Source organism: Centroberyx gerrardi, chromosome 3, assembly GCF_048128805.1.
Source record: "Centroberyx gerrardi isolate f3 chromosome 3, fCenGer3.hap1.cur.20231027, whole genome shotgun sequence".
Lineage (NCBI taxonomy): Eukaryota > Metazoa > Chordata > Actinopteri > Beryciformes > Berycidae > Centroberyx > Centroberyx gerrardi.
This window is the reverse complement of record NC_135999.1, coordinates 22,810,096-22,828,287: the sequence shown is the minus strand read 5'-3', so window position 1 is coordinate 22,828,287 and position 18,192 is coordinate 22,810,096. Positions and strand designations below refer to the sequence as shown.

General features: G+C 42.4%; 1 protein-coding gene across 1 annotated transcript; it reads left to right on the top strand.

The window, feature by feature from the left end:
• The first annotated feature begins 6,304 nt into the window (after window positions 1–6,304).
• Window positions 6,305–12,151, top strand: LOC139925672 (high affinity choline transporter 1-like). Its single transcript, XM_071917148.2, has 8 exons — window positions 6,305–6,488; window positions 6,777–6,890; window positions 7,004–7,159; window positions 7,312–7,460; window positions 8,635–8,778; window positions 9,817–9,970; window positions 11,117–11,334; window positions 11,594–12,151. The coding sequence occupies exons 1-8, from the start codon at window positions 6,305–6,307 to the stop codon at window positions 12,149–12,151; spliced, it is 1,677 nt and encodes a 558-aa protein (XP_071773249.2).
• The last annotated feature ends 6,041 nt before the right edge of the window (window positions 12,152–18,192 follow it).

Sequence of the window (18,192 nt, the reverse complement as noted above, 5' to 3'; positions counted from 1 at the left end):
AAAGTGTGGTCTCTAGCCTCTTCAGGGCATCCCTGACTGGCTCATCTGGTGCTTCATAGGCAAAGTGACTCTTCGTGCTTCGCAGTCTCTTCTCCTTGAGTACGGTCTCCACATGCATTTCCTCACATGCATCTTTTGCAGAAGCTTGTGCAGCAGCAAAGCCATCGTTTCTGTAGCTTAACAGATGGCTCTTAGTACTCTCCAGGAGGTTGACTGCCACATCCAACTGCATTGTGGAAGACTGCAGTAGCTTGCTGACTGTGTTGATCTTGGAGAGGACATCATGCCACACAACTGTGCAAATTTGGAATCTGAATGACCCAACCTCCTCTGCCAAAGATTGGGCCTCAATTTTTGTGATGGCATCTGTTGCCTTTTCCCTGACTTCTAACAATGCATCCCTTATGCCAGATGCCTGGTAGCGCAAAGGGATGATGCTGTTGACACGGCTCTCCCACCTCGTCTCACTCCAGGACTTTACAGTAAAGGTGACATGCTGTTTCAAAATGGCCCATCTCTGGGGAGCAGCTGAGAATAGAGTGTAGATCTTCTGAACATTGCCAAAGAAACTGGTAGCATCTATAGAGTTCTTGGCAGCATCAGCCACAACAAGAGTCAATGTATGAGCTCCACAGGGGACATACAGGGCACGAGGGTTCTTCACCAAAAGCCTTGCCTGCACTCCTTTGTTTTTGCCCTTCATGTTGGCACCATTGTCGTATGATTGCCCTCTGCAATCACTGAAGGGAATGTTCAGCTCTTCCAGTCTGCTCAAAATGAGATCAGACACCCCAAGACGATTCGGGTGCAACCAGGAAGCCTAAAAAGTGCTCCTTGATCTCAGGTGTTTCTTCCAGCTTGACTGTTCAGATCACAACAGACATTTGCTCCAGGTGGCTGAGATCTGGGGTACAATCCAAAATTATGGCATAATATTTGGACAGTTTAATTTCAGCCACCATTCTCTCCATCATTTTGTCACTGATGCAAGTAATCAGTTCATTTTGAATTGTTTTGCCTAAGTAGGTGGCATGAAAATTCATTCCAACAAAAGTTCCACCTCTTTCAAGAAGTTGCCATTATTCTGACTGTACAAAGTGTCAACAGTTCCCCTGAGACCCAGGTTACTTTCTGCTAATGACTGAAGAACGGCGACCATGCGATTGAGAACCTCCCTCCAGCGTTTTCGTGATGCTTCTATAAGGGACATTTCTACCTGGTCAATTGTCTTCCCTTTCTTGAGTCGAAGCTCCAGTTCTTTCCATGTGACCATATGCTTTGTGTGATCAGGGCTGTTTTCATGGGCTTTCAACAAGGCCCCAATGTTCATCCAGTCTGACAGTCCCTCTTTAACCAACTTGTATGTCTTGCTGGAGAACAGTTTGCAACAGAAGCAGTAAACTGCATTGTTTTTCCTGGAGTAGACGAGCCAGCTCCGCTTAACTTTTTTCCTCATTTACCAGTGTCCTGTATGTGTAGTGGTGATGAAAACGTCTACCATCCTGCCTTCTGGGAAAGGTGAATGCTGGGTCAACCTGAAACGGCCCTCTGCGTACAGTATCTGTCCTGTCTGCATCTGACAGGACAGATGGCCAGTCAAATGGATCTTGCGGTTGTGCTGCAACTGGATATTGGGAGGTGGCAGATGGAATATCAGTGGATGATGTAGAAGGCTGTGGTACCTCTGTTATGACCTCTGCAGCTGCAGTCACATCAGAGGAGGGAGTAGATGCCCCTGAAGTCTCTGACGATGTTCCCTCAGCAGCAGTCATGTTAGCTGATGAGGTAGATGGTCCTGGTGCAGCAGAGGTTGCTCCAAAATATTTCAATAACACCCCTGAAAAGATTATACATTAGATCATTATTATTATTTTTTAAATATAGGCTGGAAGACATTACATAGGTATGTTATATGTATCTTCCAGGCCTATTTATTAACCACACAACAAATGCAATTTTATCCAAATATGCAAATTATCCAATTATCCAAATATGTCCATATGTCCAAATATGATCTACAAAAATACAATTTAACATAGCTAGAAAGCAAATGGTTAGCCTGAAACTATTTGGGGCAATTTGGACATTTAATATGTTATGTATTAAAATAATAAATCAAAACACAAATTTAATGTTGCAAGAAAACATTGGTAGCTAGTTAACAAGCAAAGCTAGCCTTTATAAATTATAAATGATGCTTGCAATCCTACTCATGTTAGCTAGCAAGCAAATAGCAAGAAATCAAGCTTGTTCTAATGAAAAACCTTTCAGCTAAAATTAATAATACATTTATTACTTTCTAGCCAGCTTGCCAGGTTAAAATTATTGTGGCTATGTTCAGTTTAATTCCTTCAAAATCAAAACATGACTTTAATGTTGCAAGAAAACATTGGTAGGTAGCTAGCTAACAAGCAAAGCTAGCCTTACAATCAAGGAGGTTATTTGATGCTTACAATCCTACTCAGGTTAGCTAGCAAGCAGTGAAAAAAAAAAACAAGCATGTTCTAATGAAAAACGTTTCAGAATCAGCATCTAAATGTTATAATGCATTTATTATTTCTAGCCAGCTTGCCAGGTTAAAATGAACTGTGGCTATGTTCTGTTTCGTTCGAAAACAAGACTTTAATGTTGCAAGAAAAACGACTGTCAGATTAATTCAATTGGATTCAACAAACAATCACATACCTTTATCCTGTGTTCTTTTTTCCATCTCCAATTTTCTCTTCTTCCGCACCCTTGAGCGCCAGTCCTAAATTTTCTTTTAGTTTGTGTAACGTTACTCGGTTCATCAAAATAAGTTGCGAATAGAGATTTATTGCCGCACAGCGCTACAGGGCTGCCAACTCGCACGCATTGAGCCTGAGACTCACGCAAATCTCACTTTAAGCAAGCCCTGGCGTTACCATGGCTACACACTAGTTCTTGTGAGCGAGTCAACACCGTGCAAAGTGTGAGGAGCGAGCAACACAGAAAGTCACACTGATCGTGTGGCCCTCCCTAGCGGTTGTGGCCCTAAATAACCGCATAGAGTGTTTATGCCAGCGGCCGACCCTGAATCTCATAAATTGTTTGGAGTAATTGAATGTTGATGTAGCTGATGAAGATGCATCTTTATTGAATGAGGTTTTTTTCTTTTTTTCTGAAGCAAGATATTTGAAAAAACTGACACCTAATCTCACAAACTGATAGATAATACAAAATAAAAGAAAGTTACTTGGGATAGTTAATAGGTAACTTAAGCCCCTAGAGGACAAGATTATCACACTAATCATGTATTCTTAATGATGAACTTGAGGCAATAGTTTTTTTTTATATATTTTGTAAATTGGAAGTTGGAAATTAGTTACTATCCCTCACCAATCCAGCTCACCATTTATTTTCCTTTCATCTAATGACATGTTCGACACATGGATGCTATCTCATCTACTCTTCAGTAAAACTTGATCTAAGTTGAAAAGGGAATGTATGACAGGCTTCAAATAAAGGCCATACATTTGGTTTAGTTGTCACTGATTGAAATGTGTGTGTGATAGTTCACTGAACTGTTTGTTGAGATTTTGAAACTTACACTCTCTCACAGGTTTCCTTTCTCAGAAACAACAGGCCTGGAGAGACCAGGTGGAGGCACAGGTAGATTTTCAGAGTCTTTACATAATAATTCAAAGCCGGGAATCACACAAGTACTGTGGCAAAAAAACAACAAAGGCTACTGCCAAAACAGGCCACACTAAATCTAAACTTTGACACTTACCAGCCCCCCTGACCAGTGACAGGGTGGTCAAAAACCCTCCGGGACTCGGCAGCAAAGGCTTCATAATTGTGACAGACTGACGACTGATGACAGTTGACTGTTACCCACTTTTGAGCACGTCCCAAAAGCAGGGTGATAACATAGGAGATCTTAGCATGTTCTGAGATTAACCTGTAGGGCTGGGACTTGAATGCCAAATCAAAGTGAACAAAACAACTCAGACAGTTATCCGGGCTTCCCGAATACCTCTCAGGAGTAGGCAGACTGAATTCAGTCTCTCAAGGTAGAGAGGATGGCTTGGCAAGAGACACTGGAACTGGAGTCCCTGCTGGAGCCGTCGCCTTAGGGTTTTGCCATTCGGCACGGAGCTGCTGGACAGAGGTGTTGAGGGTAGCCACCTGCTCCTCCAAACTAGGGGACAACTGACATTCGGCAAAGAGCTGGTGAATTGATGAGGTAAGGTCAGTCATTCTCTCTTCTATAGCGCTTAACTTGGCTCGATGCTCACCCACAAAGGTTCCCTGCTTATGTAATGCAGCTTAAACTTTGTCTATCTCTGCTGGGTCCTTGATCTGGCCAAATCTTGCTGTAACACCCAAGGAGTAATGGACCCAAGTGCAGAGAACAGGCAGAGACACAGGCAGATTTCAACAGAAAAAACAGAAACAATTAGGACTATCGATGACGTGTTGGTGGCCACCTTCTGATGGGAGCCATATTTAAAGCCATTTAGGACAGTTTAACTGAAAAATACTGTCTGCAGCTGAATAGGGAGTCCTTTGCCTGACTAACTGTGCATGTTTCTTTGAATTTGCCAAATTAATTGTCTAGGCCTATAATGGTAGGCAGATTGTAAGGTTGTGCATTGGCTAATGTGACTCAAGCTGTATATGTACAGCTGTATATGTTATCATTTCTCTTGTTTGATCTTAATTCTGAAACAATAACATGTACAATTGATTTAAAACCTTTTTCTCCCTTATGAATCAGTGAACTGTTTTTATTATTTTGGAATTATTAAGCCATAATTGTAGAGAGTAGACCATATTAATTTCTCTTTTCTGACAAATGACAAAACAATATTTTACGCATGAACACAATTTAGCCCTATAGTCAATAGCAACTTTCTTGTCTTTTGGTGAGGATTTATTTTCTTTTGGTGGTGGTTGCCAACAAGGGCAACCAGACAGTACAAAATGGTTGACAGTGGTCCAACTGTGGTCGTCAAAGTCAACCGAGAAAATGTTGCTGTTGTGAAAAAGTCATTTTTAATTTCAGTATGATTTTAAGCGAGGCACTTTTGCTCTTTTGTAGAGGCCAGCACTAAAAACAATGTAGTTGTCCTAAGATGTCCCTTGGTTTGAAAAGTGTGTGTGTGTGTGTGCGTGCGTGCGTGCGTGTGTGTGTGTGTGTGTGTGTGTGTGTGTGTGTGTGTGTGTGTGTGTTCAGAAATGTGAAGCAGTGGGATGTTGAAATAAAGTTATGCTATTACATGTAAACAACCAATAACAAGGTTGTAAGCAAATATACATATTCAATATAAATTAACTATTCAAATTAATGAATAGATTAGTAAGTATTAAAGTAGTGAATAGAATAGAGTGAATCATCCCTTAAAAAGGAATGAGTGTGTTTGTGTCCAGCAAGACAGCCTGAACAACTGTATGAGGAACCCTCACACCTGCCAATGCATAGGAACCAGAGAGACAGAAGAACACATAAATCCTTCAGGATGATGCCTCAGCAGAAGAAGAGTAACCAGAGACAGTCTGAGTCTATTAGCTCCCTAAAAACGTGTCCTTAGTGGCACAAAGCCTGACATGGATGCTATTTTGGAAAATCCTCCAAGAGGTATAAGAAGAGAAGGAGAAAAGAAGGGGGAGGAGAGAGGAAAGGAAGACCCGAGAGAACTGTGTAACGACCGGACCCCCTCCCCCAGCCTTCAACAAGAAAATATCCCATCTCAGATTTTGTCTATGGTATAGTGATATCTTAATGTTACTTATAACTGGTGATCTGTATAACCTAAGGTATATTTGGTATACATTTTGTGGCTACTCCAAGTAAGGCTATGGTTGATGACTGATTAAGATAGATGATGGAAGGTTGTAATTGACTTCATCCTGGGAGAATTGTGACTGTTCTGTTCTTATTAAAGAAGGAAGCTATCATTTCACATACTTGCACGAGTATCTAGCCTGATCCCAGTGAAAGATCCCACCTAATTGTTTTAATATTTATTTATGCAAAACAGGTAGTGGGTGTTGTTCCTTGACTGTCTTGCATATAATCTGGTTTGGATTTACCCCCAAAAGTCCTACAAGGTGCTCAAATAATTTCCTATTTTCAACAGGATAATGGGAGAGAAGGGGCAAGAGTACATGAATACTTCAACATTATAACCACAATTACCCCAGATTAGAGTTCATGAGTGCTTTCAAAACATTGGCTCAGTGGATGTGACCTTTGTTCTGTTACACTGGTCCGAGGGTCCTTATTTTTTATTTAGCTACCCCAGCTGTCAGTGTGTTGTCCCCACAGTGGTTGACTACCATGGCTTTGAACATCCCTGGTGTGGTTGTGGTGGTGCTGTTCTACCTCCTGGTTCTGGGGACGGGGATGTGGGCCTCCAGGAAGTCCAGGAGGGCTGAGAGGAAGAGCCAGGGAGACAGGACAGAAGTGACTCTCCTTGGAGGCAGAGATATCAACTTGGTGGTGGGAGTTTTCACCATGACTGGTAAGTTGTTTTTTTGGGGCGGATAAGCTGATCTTGACCCAGAGTTGGTAGCCAGAGTGAGCAGTCAGCCGCTGTTCTCAGTTTTTGGTAAAACTGTGTGATCTGTATGGATGCTCACCCTGGATTACGGCACAAGCGATCACTACATCACATCCTGTGTATTGCTAAATGTTTCAGCATAATCTATAGGACTCAAGGCTTGATAGGAATATTCCATTTTTAATTACAGTGCTCTGTGTCTGTGTGCATGAATGTGCATGTGTATGTGTGTGTATCATTCTTCTGCAGCTACATGGGTTGGAGGCGGCTTCATCCTTGGCGTGGCTGAGGCAGTGTATTCTCCTAAAATGGGGTTAATATGGGCTCTTATGCCTGTACAATACTCTATGTCCTTCATAATTGGTAGGACCCGTCACACAATTCAAGTCTACAAGTATACAGCAGAAACTAGTGTACAACAAAATACAAACAAACTAGATTGGAAGTAACTGTTAATATTTCATCCACTCTGTAAGGTGGTCTTTTCTTTGCCAAGCCAATGAGGGACAAGAGGTATGTCACCATGATGGACCCGTTCCAAATAAAGTATGGAAAAGTACTGAGCGGTGCGCTAGTACTGCCAGCCTTGCTGATGGACATTCTGTGGGTCTCCTGCACTCTGGTTGGCTTAGGTAAACATATATGCTTGCCAGTTAAAAACACTCCAAAGTTCATTCAGTGGATGCAAATTAACATTTAAATTGTGTGTGTGTGTGTGTGTGTGTGTGTGTGTGTGTGTGTGTGTGTGTGTGTGTGTGTGTGTGTGCGTGTATCTTTGTAACAGGAGCAACTATGAGTGTGATACTGGACTTGCCCTACTCCTACACTGTTTTGATTTCTTCAACAGTGGCCATTATCTACACATTGTTAGGAGGCCTTTATTCTGTGGCCTACACTGATGTCATCCAGCTGTCTCTTATATGCATCAGTCTGGTGAGTTACAGTGCCTTGTTGCCCGCAATAGTTCAACCTCTACTGAAAAAGGCCACTCTAGATACTCTTGTTTTAAACAATTTTAGACCAATTTCTAAACTACTGTTTTTATCAGAAATTTTAGAAAAGACTGTTTCCTTGCAACTTGCCCCCCTTTCATGCGGTGTTCCCCAGGGGGTCAATTTTAGGTCCCTTATTATTCTCTACCCACATGCGTCCCTTGGGGCACATTATTCGTAAACATGGCATCCACTTTCATTGTTATGCTGAAGACACTCAGCTCTATGTTCCACTCAGAACCGGGGAGGGAGGCAACATGGCCCGTTTTATGTCTTATATCTCTCACATTATGCATGTTTTCTTCAGCTGAGGAACATTGCTAAAATTTGATCTTTTTTATCTTTTAAAGAGTAACTAACACCCAAATCTGTGGTGAAGCCTGACACCTAATGGTGAAAAGTAGGGTACTGAACTGGCCATCTGCTACTGGCTGGTCTTTGTGCCAGGTGATGTCACCACATGTTGTACTCTATAGAAGGTGACATCACCTGGCACAAAGACCAGCCAAAGTGCAGTACCCTACTTTTCACCATTAGATGTCAGGCATCACCACAGATTTGGGCACAGGTCTGAAACCTGACATCTAATGATGTCTATAAAGTACAAAATCCTTTTGGTAGATAAAATCTAAGTATTGAGAATATTTCCCCACAGATACAGTAAACTGCCATTTCTCACCTAACCTAGCTGAGAGGATGAAAACTAATGACAACTGTAATGAAAACTAATTGGGAAGTGTGTGTGTGTGGAGGGGGGATGGATTTTGGATAATTCAACTTCAGTCTGATATTCTAATGGGATTCTAACAAAAATTATTAATTATTGTGATTGGTAACTTGAATATTATCACAGAAATTGAAATAGTAATTCATTATACTACTGGGTATTGGGAAAAGTAAGTGTTACTGTAATGTGTTACTGAATAATGCATTACCACCCAGCGCCAGTGATTGACATTTTGGTCACAGGACATTTTTCAAGACTTTCTTCCGGTGGAATACCATTTAAATCAGCCATATTTCTACCTTTCTCTGTGTCTTTGTTTGCTGTAGTTAAGTGACCTTTATGTGGTGTGTCAGTCTCAGTCTGGTGACCTCAGTATCTATCTGTGCAGTGGATGTGTGTCCCCTTCCTTCTGCTCAACCCCGCATCTATAAACATTGCCCAGACGGCTTTTAACCACACATACCAAGCCCCCTGGATAGGCACTTTGGAGCTGGACCAAGTCTGGAAGTGGATCGATGATTTCTTAATGCTGGTGAGCTGAAGAAGATAATAATAATAATAATAATAATAATAATAACAGAGAGGACAAAGCTTGACAAGGGCTACAAGCTCTTTTTTGAGAATTACCTCCATGACTCCGAAGGTAAACTCTCTTGGCTAGTTACCTAACGTTGGTTAATAACGTTAACAGGTTATGCAGGTCCAAGGTAACACAGCTATCAAAGTATACTTCATGCTCTTTCAGTCATATATGTTAGCGTTGTATCATTTAACTTTAAAGGAATAGTTCACCCAAAAATTAAAATTCAGTCATTATCTACTCACCCCCATGCCAGCTGAAACTCGGGTGAAGTTTGTTAGTCCATACAGTGCCCTGAGCTCCACAGTGAAATGGTGTAGAAGCCTTCTCCAAAACAACTGAAGTTGCTGGGGACCTGACTAGACTTGACTTCATGGTGAAAAAAATAACGGAAAATAACCATAAAATGGCTCCTTGCAGCTCGTCCAGCATAATAAGTCTCCAGAAGCCAAACAATCCCAAAGTGACTTGAAAAGACTGACTTTTTGGGTGAACTATTCCTTTAATAACATTTTTTACTAGCTACGTTTCCTTCGACATGCATAACCTGGTAATATTATTAACAAACGTTAGGTAACTAGAGCTTTGAAGTCATGGAGGTAATTCTCAAAAAAGAGCTTGTAGCCCTAGTCAATCTTTGTCCTCTCTGTAATCGAAATCTTGTCCACCAAAAGAACAATGTCTTTTGTTGAAAGATCTGGTAGATATCGCAAGAACAAAAATACTCGTGGTGTGTCTTCCATGAATGTATCATTCTCATTCATAAATGACGCCATGAGTTTCCCTACTATGACCACTTCCGTTGCGTAGAATCCAGAAATGTGATGAGGGTTTATTTCCTTGGTCTACAGTGCTATCATTCCCCCCTTCAGATCTCACTTGTCTTTTATTTTTATCTCTATCCTAACGCTCTTTCACTCCTCCTCCTCTCCTCCATCTTTTCCTGTTCTCACCATCTTCTTCCTCTAACTCTGCTCTCCCTTATGCTAGGTTCTGGGTAGTTTGGCATTCCAATGCTTCCACCAGAGGACACTGTCTGCCTCCTCCTCAGCAAAGGCCCAGGTCACCTGCTATGCTGCTGCCCTTGTCATTGCCATCCTGGGAATCCCCCCTGTCTTGGTTGGGGCTGTTGCCGCCTCCACAGGTGGGAAATAGGTTAACCCCTTGCACACTGACTTTCCCGTTCAATTTTCCCTCAAGTAGCTTCAACGGTAGACAAAACAAATGTACATACGACAATGTCATGTACATTTTTACATGACATTATGTACATGTATCTGCTTGTTCCAACCCTTCATTGGAGCTATAGCTGCTTATATTGAGTATTCAAACCCAAGATGCCATTTTTTATGGCTGCACCATTACATCAAATGGAAAAAATCTAGATGTCTTGTGGATCATTTTATACACATTTCCCTGAAATTCAGCATGACATATTTGGTATCTTTTGAAACCTTGGGATCTTCGACTAGGATTTAAAATGCAGTTCTGTGGGTTTGCATCAAGAGGGAGAACTTGCCAACATCAGAACAAGGATCTGCCTTCTGTGCCTGGCCAAGGCAAGCCAGCATTGTACCCTCTAGCATGTACCCTCTTCCAATGGCAAAATTAGTTGCTATCTGTGTCATGTCTGCCCAGCCCCACCCTGCACACAATGCATTGCTTGGCTAAACGTTACGCTGTTACCATGGAAATGTTTGTGGAATTTTTATCAATGGCGGAGTAATATTCACGGTGATAAGGCATTTGCCCCGCGACAGCAGGAGCTCTATGGATGGTATTGTCAGTCCGTCCGTCCGTCCGTCCATCCGTCCGTCCGTCAGTCGGTTGGTCTCTCTGTTCACCACTTTATGGGTCACATGGCCCGCAGGGAGTTAGACTGCAGACTCTCAAGCGGGAGACCCGAATTCAATTCCCGGCAGAGACACTTCCACAAAATTCAACATCGCAGGGCTGTTAAACTCTTAGTATTGTTCATTTGAGCACGGCTATGTGTGCTGTTATGCTGATTTGAAGCACGGTTACAGCGCTTTCTTAACCAATCTGTGGAGGTGGAGGTAATTCTGTTACTGTAGAATTTAGTATTGAGCTTTGAAGGTGTTGTGTGGCTAATTCAATGACAAATCTGTGGTAGAAGTTGCTCACTTGATCACCCCAAGACATACTCATTCTCACCTGCACTGCTTTCCTCTAATGTAGAAGCCAGGTTTCTCTATGTGTGCTGTATGGATCCAGTATATTGGTAAGGAGCCTTTCCAAGAATAAACCTCTAAGTTCTCCTGTTGTCCAGACTGGAACCTGACGCTGTACGGTTCACCATCTCCATATGAACGTAGTGAGGAGTATTTGGTTCTCCCACTGGCCCTGCAATACCTCACCCCGACTTACGTCTCCATCACTGGGATCGGAGCCGTGGCTGCTGCCGTCATGTCATCCACAGACTCTGCCCTGCTGTCAGCAACTTCTGTTTTCTCTACCAACATCTACAAGAGCATCTTGCGTAAACAGGTGAAGGAGTACAGTATGTGATGGTGGCTCAGTGTGTCTGTGGAGTTGTGGGTTAGGATTGGCCTTGAAGGTTAGGATTGGCTTTTGTTTTGTGTCATTCCTTCTTTCTCTGTCCCTCCCTTTCTCTTTAATCTTCCCTGTCATTTTCTATTGGGTGCAGACTAAAAAAATTATCAAATGTATCAGTTTTGGAATTTGGAAAAGAATTAAACCTTTCTCCATGTATGTCCCATTCCTTCCCTCCCTCCTGTGTTTCCAGGCATCAGACTGTGAGATGCAGTGGGTGATTCGGGTCTCAGTGGTGGTGGTGGGTCTGGTCAGCACAGCTCTAACCTTCTACAGCAACAGTGTCCTGTTGCTCTGGATCCTCGGAGCAGACATTGCGTACACCTTTATATTCCCAAATCTGGTCTGCGTCCTCTTCTTTAAGGTGTCAAACGGTTACGGGGCCTCGGTGGGTTACATTGCAGGGCTGACAATAAGAATTTTGTCGGGAGAGAAGGCTGTAGGTCTTCCTGTTGTTCTTCCTCTTCCCGGTTGCACACTGGAAGATGGCATCTATGTCCAGCGGTCCCCTGTCAGGACAATCTGCATGCTCATCACCTTTACGACCATCTTGGTTTTCTCTGCCCTGGCGTCGTTCATGTTCAACCGTGGCCTGTTACCTGAGAGGTGGGACCTGTTCAAGGTAAAATGTAATGTTTCTACGTTACCAGTGGATACAGTCACAGAGAGCCTCAAAGAGGAAACTGGAAGCAATGCAGTGTGTGACGAGAATGGACTTGGAGTTGCTTTACAGCCAATGCTGCAGACTTGACTTTTGACTTTTTGTGAGGCTGTTCGCCTACTTTTTAGAATAATCTCATAAATTGTTTGTTTGGAGTAGTAGTAGTCGTAGTAGTAGTAGTTTTTTTTTATTTTGTAAATTGGAAGTTGGAAATTAGTTACTATCCCTCACCAATCCAGCTTTATTTTCCTTTCATCTAATGACATGTCTAATGACACATGGATGCTATCTCATCTATTCTTCAGTAAAACTTAATCTATGTTGAAAACAGACTGTACTACAGGCTACAAATAAAGGCCATACATTTGGTTTACTTGTCACCGATTGAAATGTGTGTGTGATAGTTCACTGAACTGTTTGTTGAGATTTTGAAACTTATACTCTCTCACAGGTTTCTTTTCTCAAAAACAGCTGGCCTGGAGAGACCAGGTGGAGGCACAGGTAGATTTTCTGAGTCTTTATATAATAATTCAAAGCCAGGAATCAAACGTACTGTGGCAAAAAACAACAACAAAGGCTACTGCCAAAACAGGGCACACTAAATCTAAACTTAGACACTGAGAACTATAGATAAACACTCTAAAGTACATCACTAGGCTGGTAAAGATTACCAGGAACTCAAGGATGATCATTGTCGCACACAAGAAAACAGAGTAGTGTATTCTAGCAGAACGGCGTTTCCAAGATTCAGCAACTTAGAAATGAGCACAAACAGTATATATATATATATATATATATATATATATATACCAGACAAGTAAGATTTCTGACTAATTGCCAGGCCGCATTCCTCACATGTGGTAGCCCACATTTACAGGCATGCGGAGTGGCGTTGGACAGCGGCAGAGGAAGAATGCCAGACCGAACGCTGGATGGAGGCAGAGTGCTGGAATCTCCCCCGATGTTCCAGATGCATCAGCTGACAGTTGTCGCTTGAAATCCTGGATCAGGTCCTTCTCCAGAATATTCTGTGCCAAAACCCAGGAATGCTAGCAGAATGTTTTTTTCAAGATTCTAGCAGAAAGCCGTTTCCAAGATTCGGCAACGCTGCATACTCAAGAGGGATGCACAACAAATCTACAGCTTTCATGGAGACAGAAGGCAGATTACCAGGATTCCTGAAGACAAGAGGAGTGACAATCAGGGCCCCAATCCTCCAACACTCCGGTAGTCCAGTTTAGTCTGGGGTTGTACTGACGAAATCAGGGATAACCCAACACCAGGGGAAACTCAGGTGAGTCGACTAGGAAGAAGGAAATCTCATGATGATTACCCTCCTGTACCAGAGAGCGAGGAATAGTGAGAAGGTCAACTTTACCAGAGCCCAATGGTTGGCCGTCCAAGGCAGAGACATCTATGGCCTCCTCCAGCTGGCTGCAAAGAATTCCCCACTCCTGGGCGTGGGACAAATCCAGGAGATTTGGTCACTTTCGAGCCCTTACGGCAATAGGCTCGAAAGTGACTATTTTCCCCACAGTCCAGGTAGCACCTCTCTCTCATTCGTCTCTCCCGCTACTCCTTGGACAGCCAAGCTCCTCCATTGCAGCTGGGCCTGGAGAGAAGATAAGAAGAGAAACAGGAGAGGAAACAGAGGGAGAGACACTTCTGGCAGATGCTGGGACCCGGAATGAACTGGACTGGACAGAACCCCGCTCTCTTTGTCGCTCCCGCAGCTCGGATAGCTAGCTTGATGAGTTCTTCCTGTTCACGTGAAGCCTTCTTTAATGTCCTCTGTTAATAGAAGAATGTTGTCAGCAGGGCTTGAGAATTCTACCCACACTCAGCAGCAAGGGCGCAAAACTCAATGGTATAATCTGCTAGACTTATTTTCCCCTAAAACAGAGAGTGCAACCTCCAGCACCCCCGACCAGTGAGAGGGTGGTCAAAAACCCTCCAGAACTCGGCAGCAAAGGCTTCATAATTGTGGCTGACGACTGACGTTGCCAGTCTGCTGTTGCCCACTTTTGAGCACGTCCCAAAAGCAGGGTGATAACATAGGAGATGTTAGCATGTTCTGAGATTAAAGTGAACAAAACAACTCGTACAGTTATCGGGGCTTCCTGAATACCTCTCAGGAATAGGCAGACTGAATTCAGTCTCTCAAGGTAGAGAGGACGGGTTGGTAAGAGACACTGAAACTGGAGTCGCTGCTGGAGCCGTCGCCTCAGGGTTTTTCCATTCGGCACAGAGCTGCTGGACAGAGGTGTTGAGGGTAGCCACCTGCTCCTCCAAACTAGGGGACAACTGACATTCGGCAAAGAGCTGGTGAATTGATGAGGTAAGGTCAGTCATTCTCTCTTCTATAGCGCTTAACTTGGCTCGATGCGCACCCATAATGGTTCTCTACTTATGTAATGCAGCTTGAACTTTGTCTATCTCTGCTGGGTCCTTGATCTGGCCAAATCTTGCTGTAAAGCCCAAGGAGTAATGGACCCAAGTGCAGATAACAGGCGGAGACACAGGCAGATTTCAACAGAAAAAACAACAGTTATCGACAATGTGTTGGTGGCCACCTTCTGATGGGAGCCATATTTAAAGCCATTTAAGACAGTTTAACTGAAAAACACTGTCTGCAGCTGAATAGGGAGTCCTTTGCCTACTGTAACTGTGCATATTTCTCCGAATTAATTTTCTAGGCCTATAATGGTAGGAAGATTGTTCAGGCTGCGCATTGGCTAATGTGAGTCAAAACAGCTGTATGTGTTATCATTTCTCTTGTTTCATTTTAATTCTGAAAGTTATTCCACCAATAACATGTACAATTGATTTAAAACCTTTTTCCTCCCGGTGTGAAAACAAAAGTGGAACTTAAAGGATAAGGCTGGTGTTTTTTAATGCATTGCTTACCGTCAACAAATCCTTTGAAAATAACAAAATCAACAATGCATTTGCTCTACTCCCATTACTTTCTGACTTTCCACGTACCGTTTTTAGCCGTCAACCCGGAAGTCATTGGCTCCAATTGTAAGCTAAAAACCTTGAAATACAGCTCACAAAGACATAGTTTCAATTTTAAAAATAGTTAACTGTTACCACGAAAAGTCAGACTGTTGTAGTTATTACCAAATCAAATTCAAATGGGAACAAATTCTTCATTATGCCGGGGACTATTTTAGGTGCTACGGAACTACTTTCCTGAGATCGCAAACGTGTTTACAGCCGGTTTATTAAGTTGTTTGAGGAAAAAGTCGGCTGGCCCGGTACATCACGATGATGAAATATGTTGCCCAGAGCAACGGCATGGCTTTTTGACGTGTTTTTAATCGTTTTTTTAATACAATGGAGTTCTATGGCTTCATTGGGCCATCTGCCGCCGCCACGTCCGCCGCCGATCCTTCGTGTGAACGCAACTTGAACAGTTTTTATAAGAATCTTTTCAAATTTGGTATGGACATTGATGATCCCTAGAGGAAGAACTGTATTGATTTTGATATGTTTATGATTATAATAACTATTATTAATTAATTAACTGATTAAATTAATCTCCATGCTATTTGGACCCATATCTCACCAATGGTGCATTATATTTGATTGAAATTTGTCAAGAGAATTGTTCAAGCAATTATGAAGATTTGTATGAAGTTTGCACTTTCTGTGATTATTATTAATAAATTAATCAATTAATTTTTGTACTGTTACTTTTTTTTATTATTATTGTTTTTCTATTTGGGCTCAATTTCCTGTGAGATGGTAAATGCTAGAGTCATGAAACTATGCACCATGGTCTAGTATGGCTTCAATTAGACCCACAAGAAATATGACGCTATAATTAAAGGTCAAAAATAAAAAGTTTAAAGGGCTGTATCTCCCACACCGTTTGTCCGATTAACATGAAACTTGGTACACGTCCACCTAACCGTACTCTACAAATTTGCCATAAGGACCCTCAAGGTTCACCTGGAAAATTTTTGAGATATTTTGAATTATTTGAAAAACACATTTTTAACATCTCCTCCTACACCTCCTACACCGTTTGACCGATTACGCTCTTTAAAGTTTGTTATAGATTGTTGATATCTACTGTAGTTTTAAAGATATTAACTCTTAAAGTTGTGAAGGAGGTGTGGCCTATATGCTAAATTGTTATAACTTTGTGATAGATGGTCCAATCATCATGAAACTTGGACAACATGTTCACATATAATAAATGAACATGTGTGCAAAGCCATTCAAATATTGACCAATAGGGGGCGCCACAAAGGCCAGAAAACTGTATGTCCTAATCCGATTGGTGAAATTGCATGAAATTCGGACACATGCTCTAGGACCATGTCCTACTCAAAATCTGAACTTTGTTGTCATTAGTGAAAGTGGCCGTGACCTATGACATTTTGGCTTATAACTCAAACAGTATGACTTTTTCCTATGACTCACTGATGTCTCAAAGACATCAGTGCTTGGATGTCTGTGCACCACCTCAAGCTCAATCTTGAAAAGACAGAGCTACTCTTTCTCCCAGGGAAAGATTGCCCTCTCACAGACCTCTCCATCTCCATTGACAACACAACTGTGTTACCCTCTCAGACTGCCAAGAACCTCGGGGTGATCCTGGACAACCAGCTGTCCTGCCCTGCCTACATTGCAGTGACAACCCGCTCCTGTAGGTTCTCCCTCTACAACATCCACAAAATTCGCCCGTTCCTTACGAGGGAAGCGGCACAACTCCTGGTCCAGGCACTTGTCATCTCCCACCTGGACTACTGCAACGTTCTTCTGGCCGGGCTACCTGCCTCTGCCATCAGACCTTTACAGCGCATTCAGAACGCTGCAGCCCGTCTGGTGTTCAACCAACCAAAATTCTCTCACGTCACTCCCCTCTTCCGGTCACTTCACTGGCTTCCTATCTCTGCACGCATCAAATTCAAGACACTGGTACTCGCCTACAGGGCAGTACATCAGACTGCCCCTCCCTATCTGCAATCTATGGTCAGGTTCCAAACATCGCCTCGTTCCCTCCGCTCCTCCACCCTTGCAGGTCGCCTCGCCCCTCCATCGCTATGTGGGCTCAGAAGTCACTCATCCCAGTCGCGACTCTTCTCATCCCTGGCGCCACAATGGTGGAACGAGCTCCCCCCTTCTGTCAGAACGGCCGAATCACTGCCCATCTTTCGGCGGAGACTAAAGACACATCTCTTCAGGTTACACCTAGACCCTTCTTGAACTAACCTATCTTCTTACCCTTCTTAAACTTAAAAAAAAAAAAAAAAAAAAATTCAACGAATGCTACTTACTCCTACTATTAAAAGTCTTAGCTGATGAAGACTGTGATGCACAGTTGGTTTCACTACTGTTGACAAAATGTACTTATTGTAAGTCGCTTTGGACAAAAGCGTCTGCTAAATGACGTAATGTAATGTAATGTAATGACTTTAAGCAAGGCACTTTTGCTCTTTTGTAGAGGCCAGCACTAAAAACAAACAATGTAGTTGTCCTGAGATGTCCCTTGGTTTGAAAAGTGTGTGTGTGTGTGTGTGTGTGTGTGTGTGTGTGTGTGTGTGTGTGTGTGTGTGTGTGTGTGTGTTCATGAATGTGAAGGGGTGGGATGTTGAAAAATGTGCATGCACAGCAAATCCCTCCCTATATGAATAAAGTTAGCTTATTACATGCAAACAACCAATAACAAGGTTGTAAGATCAGTGAAGTTAGCAAATACAAATATTCAAATATAAATTAACTATTCAAATTAGTTGATAGATTAGTAAGTAAGACTATTAGTATAGTCCCAGTGAAAGATCCCGCCTAATTGTTTTAATATTTATTTATGCAAAATAGATAGTGGGTGTTGTTCCTTGACTGTCTTGCATATACTCTGGTTTGGATTTACCCCCAAAAATCCTACAAGGTGCTCAAATATTTCCAATTTTCAACAGGATAATGGAAGAGAAGAATGGAAGAGTACATGAATACTTCAACATTATAACCACAATTACCCCAGATTAGAGTTCATGAGTGCTTTCAAAACATTGGCTCAGTGGATGTGACCTTTGTTCTGTTACACTGGTCCGAGGGTCCTTATTTTTTATTTAGCTACCCTAGCTGTCAGTGTGTTGTCCCCACAGTGGTTGACTACC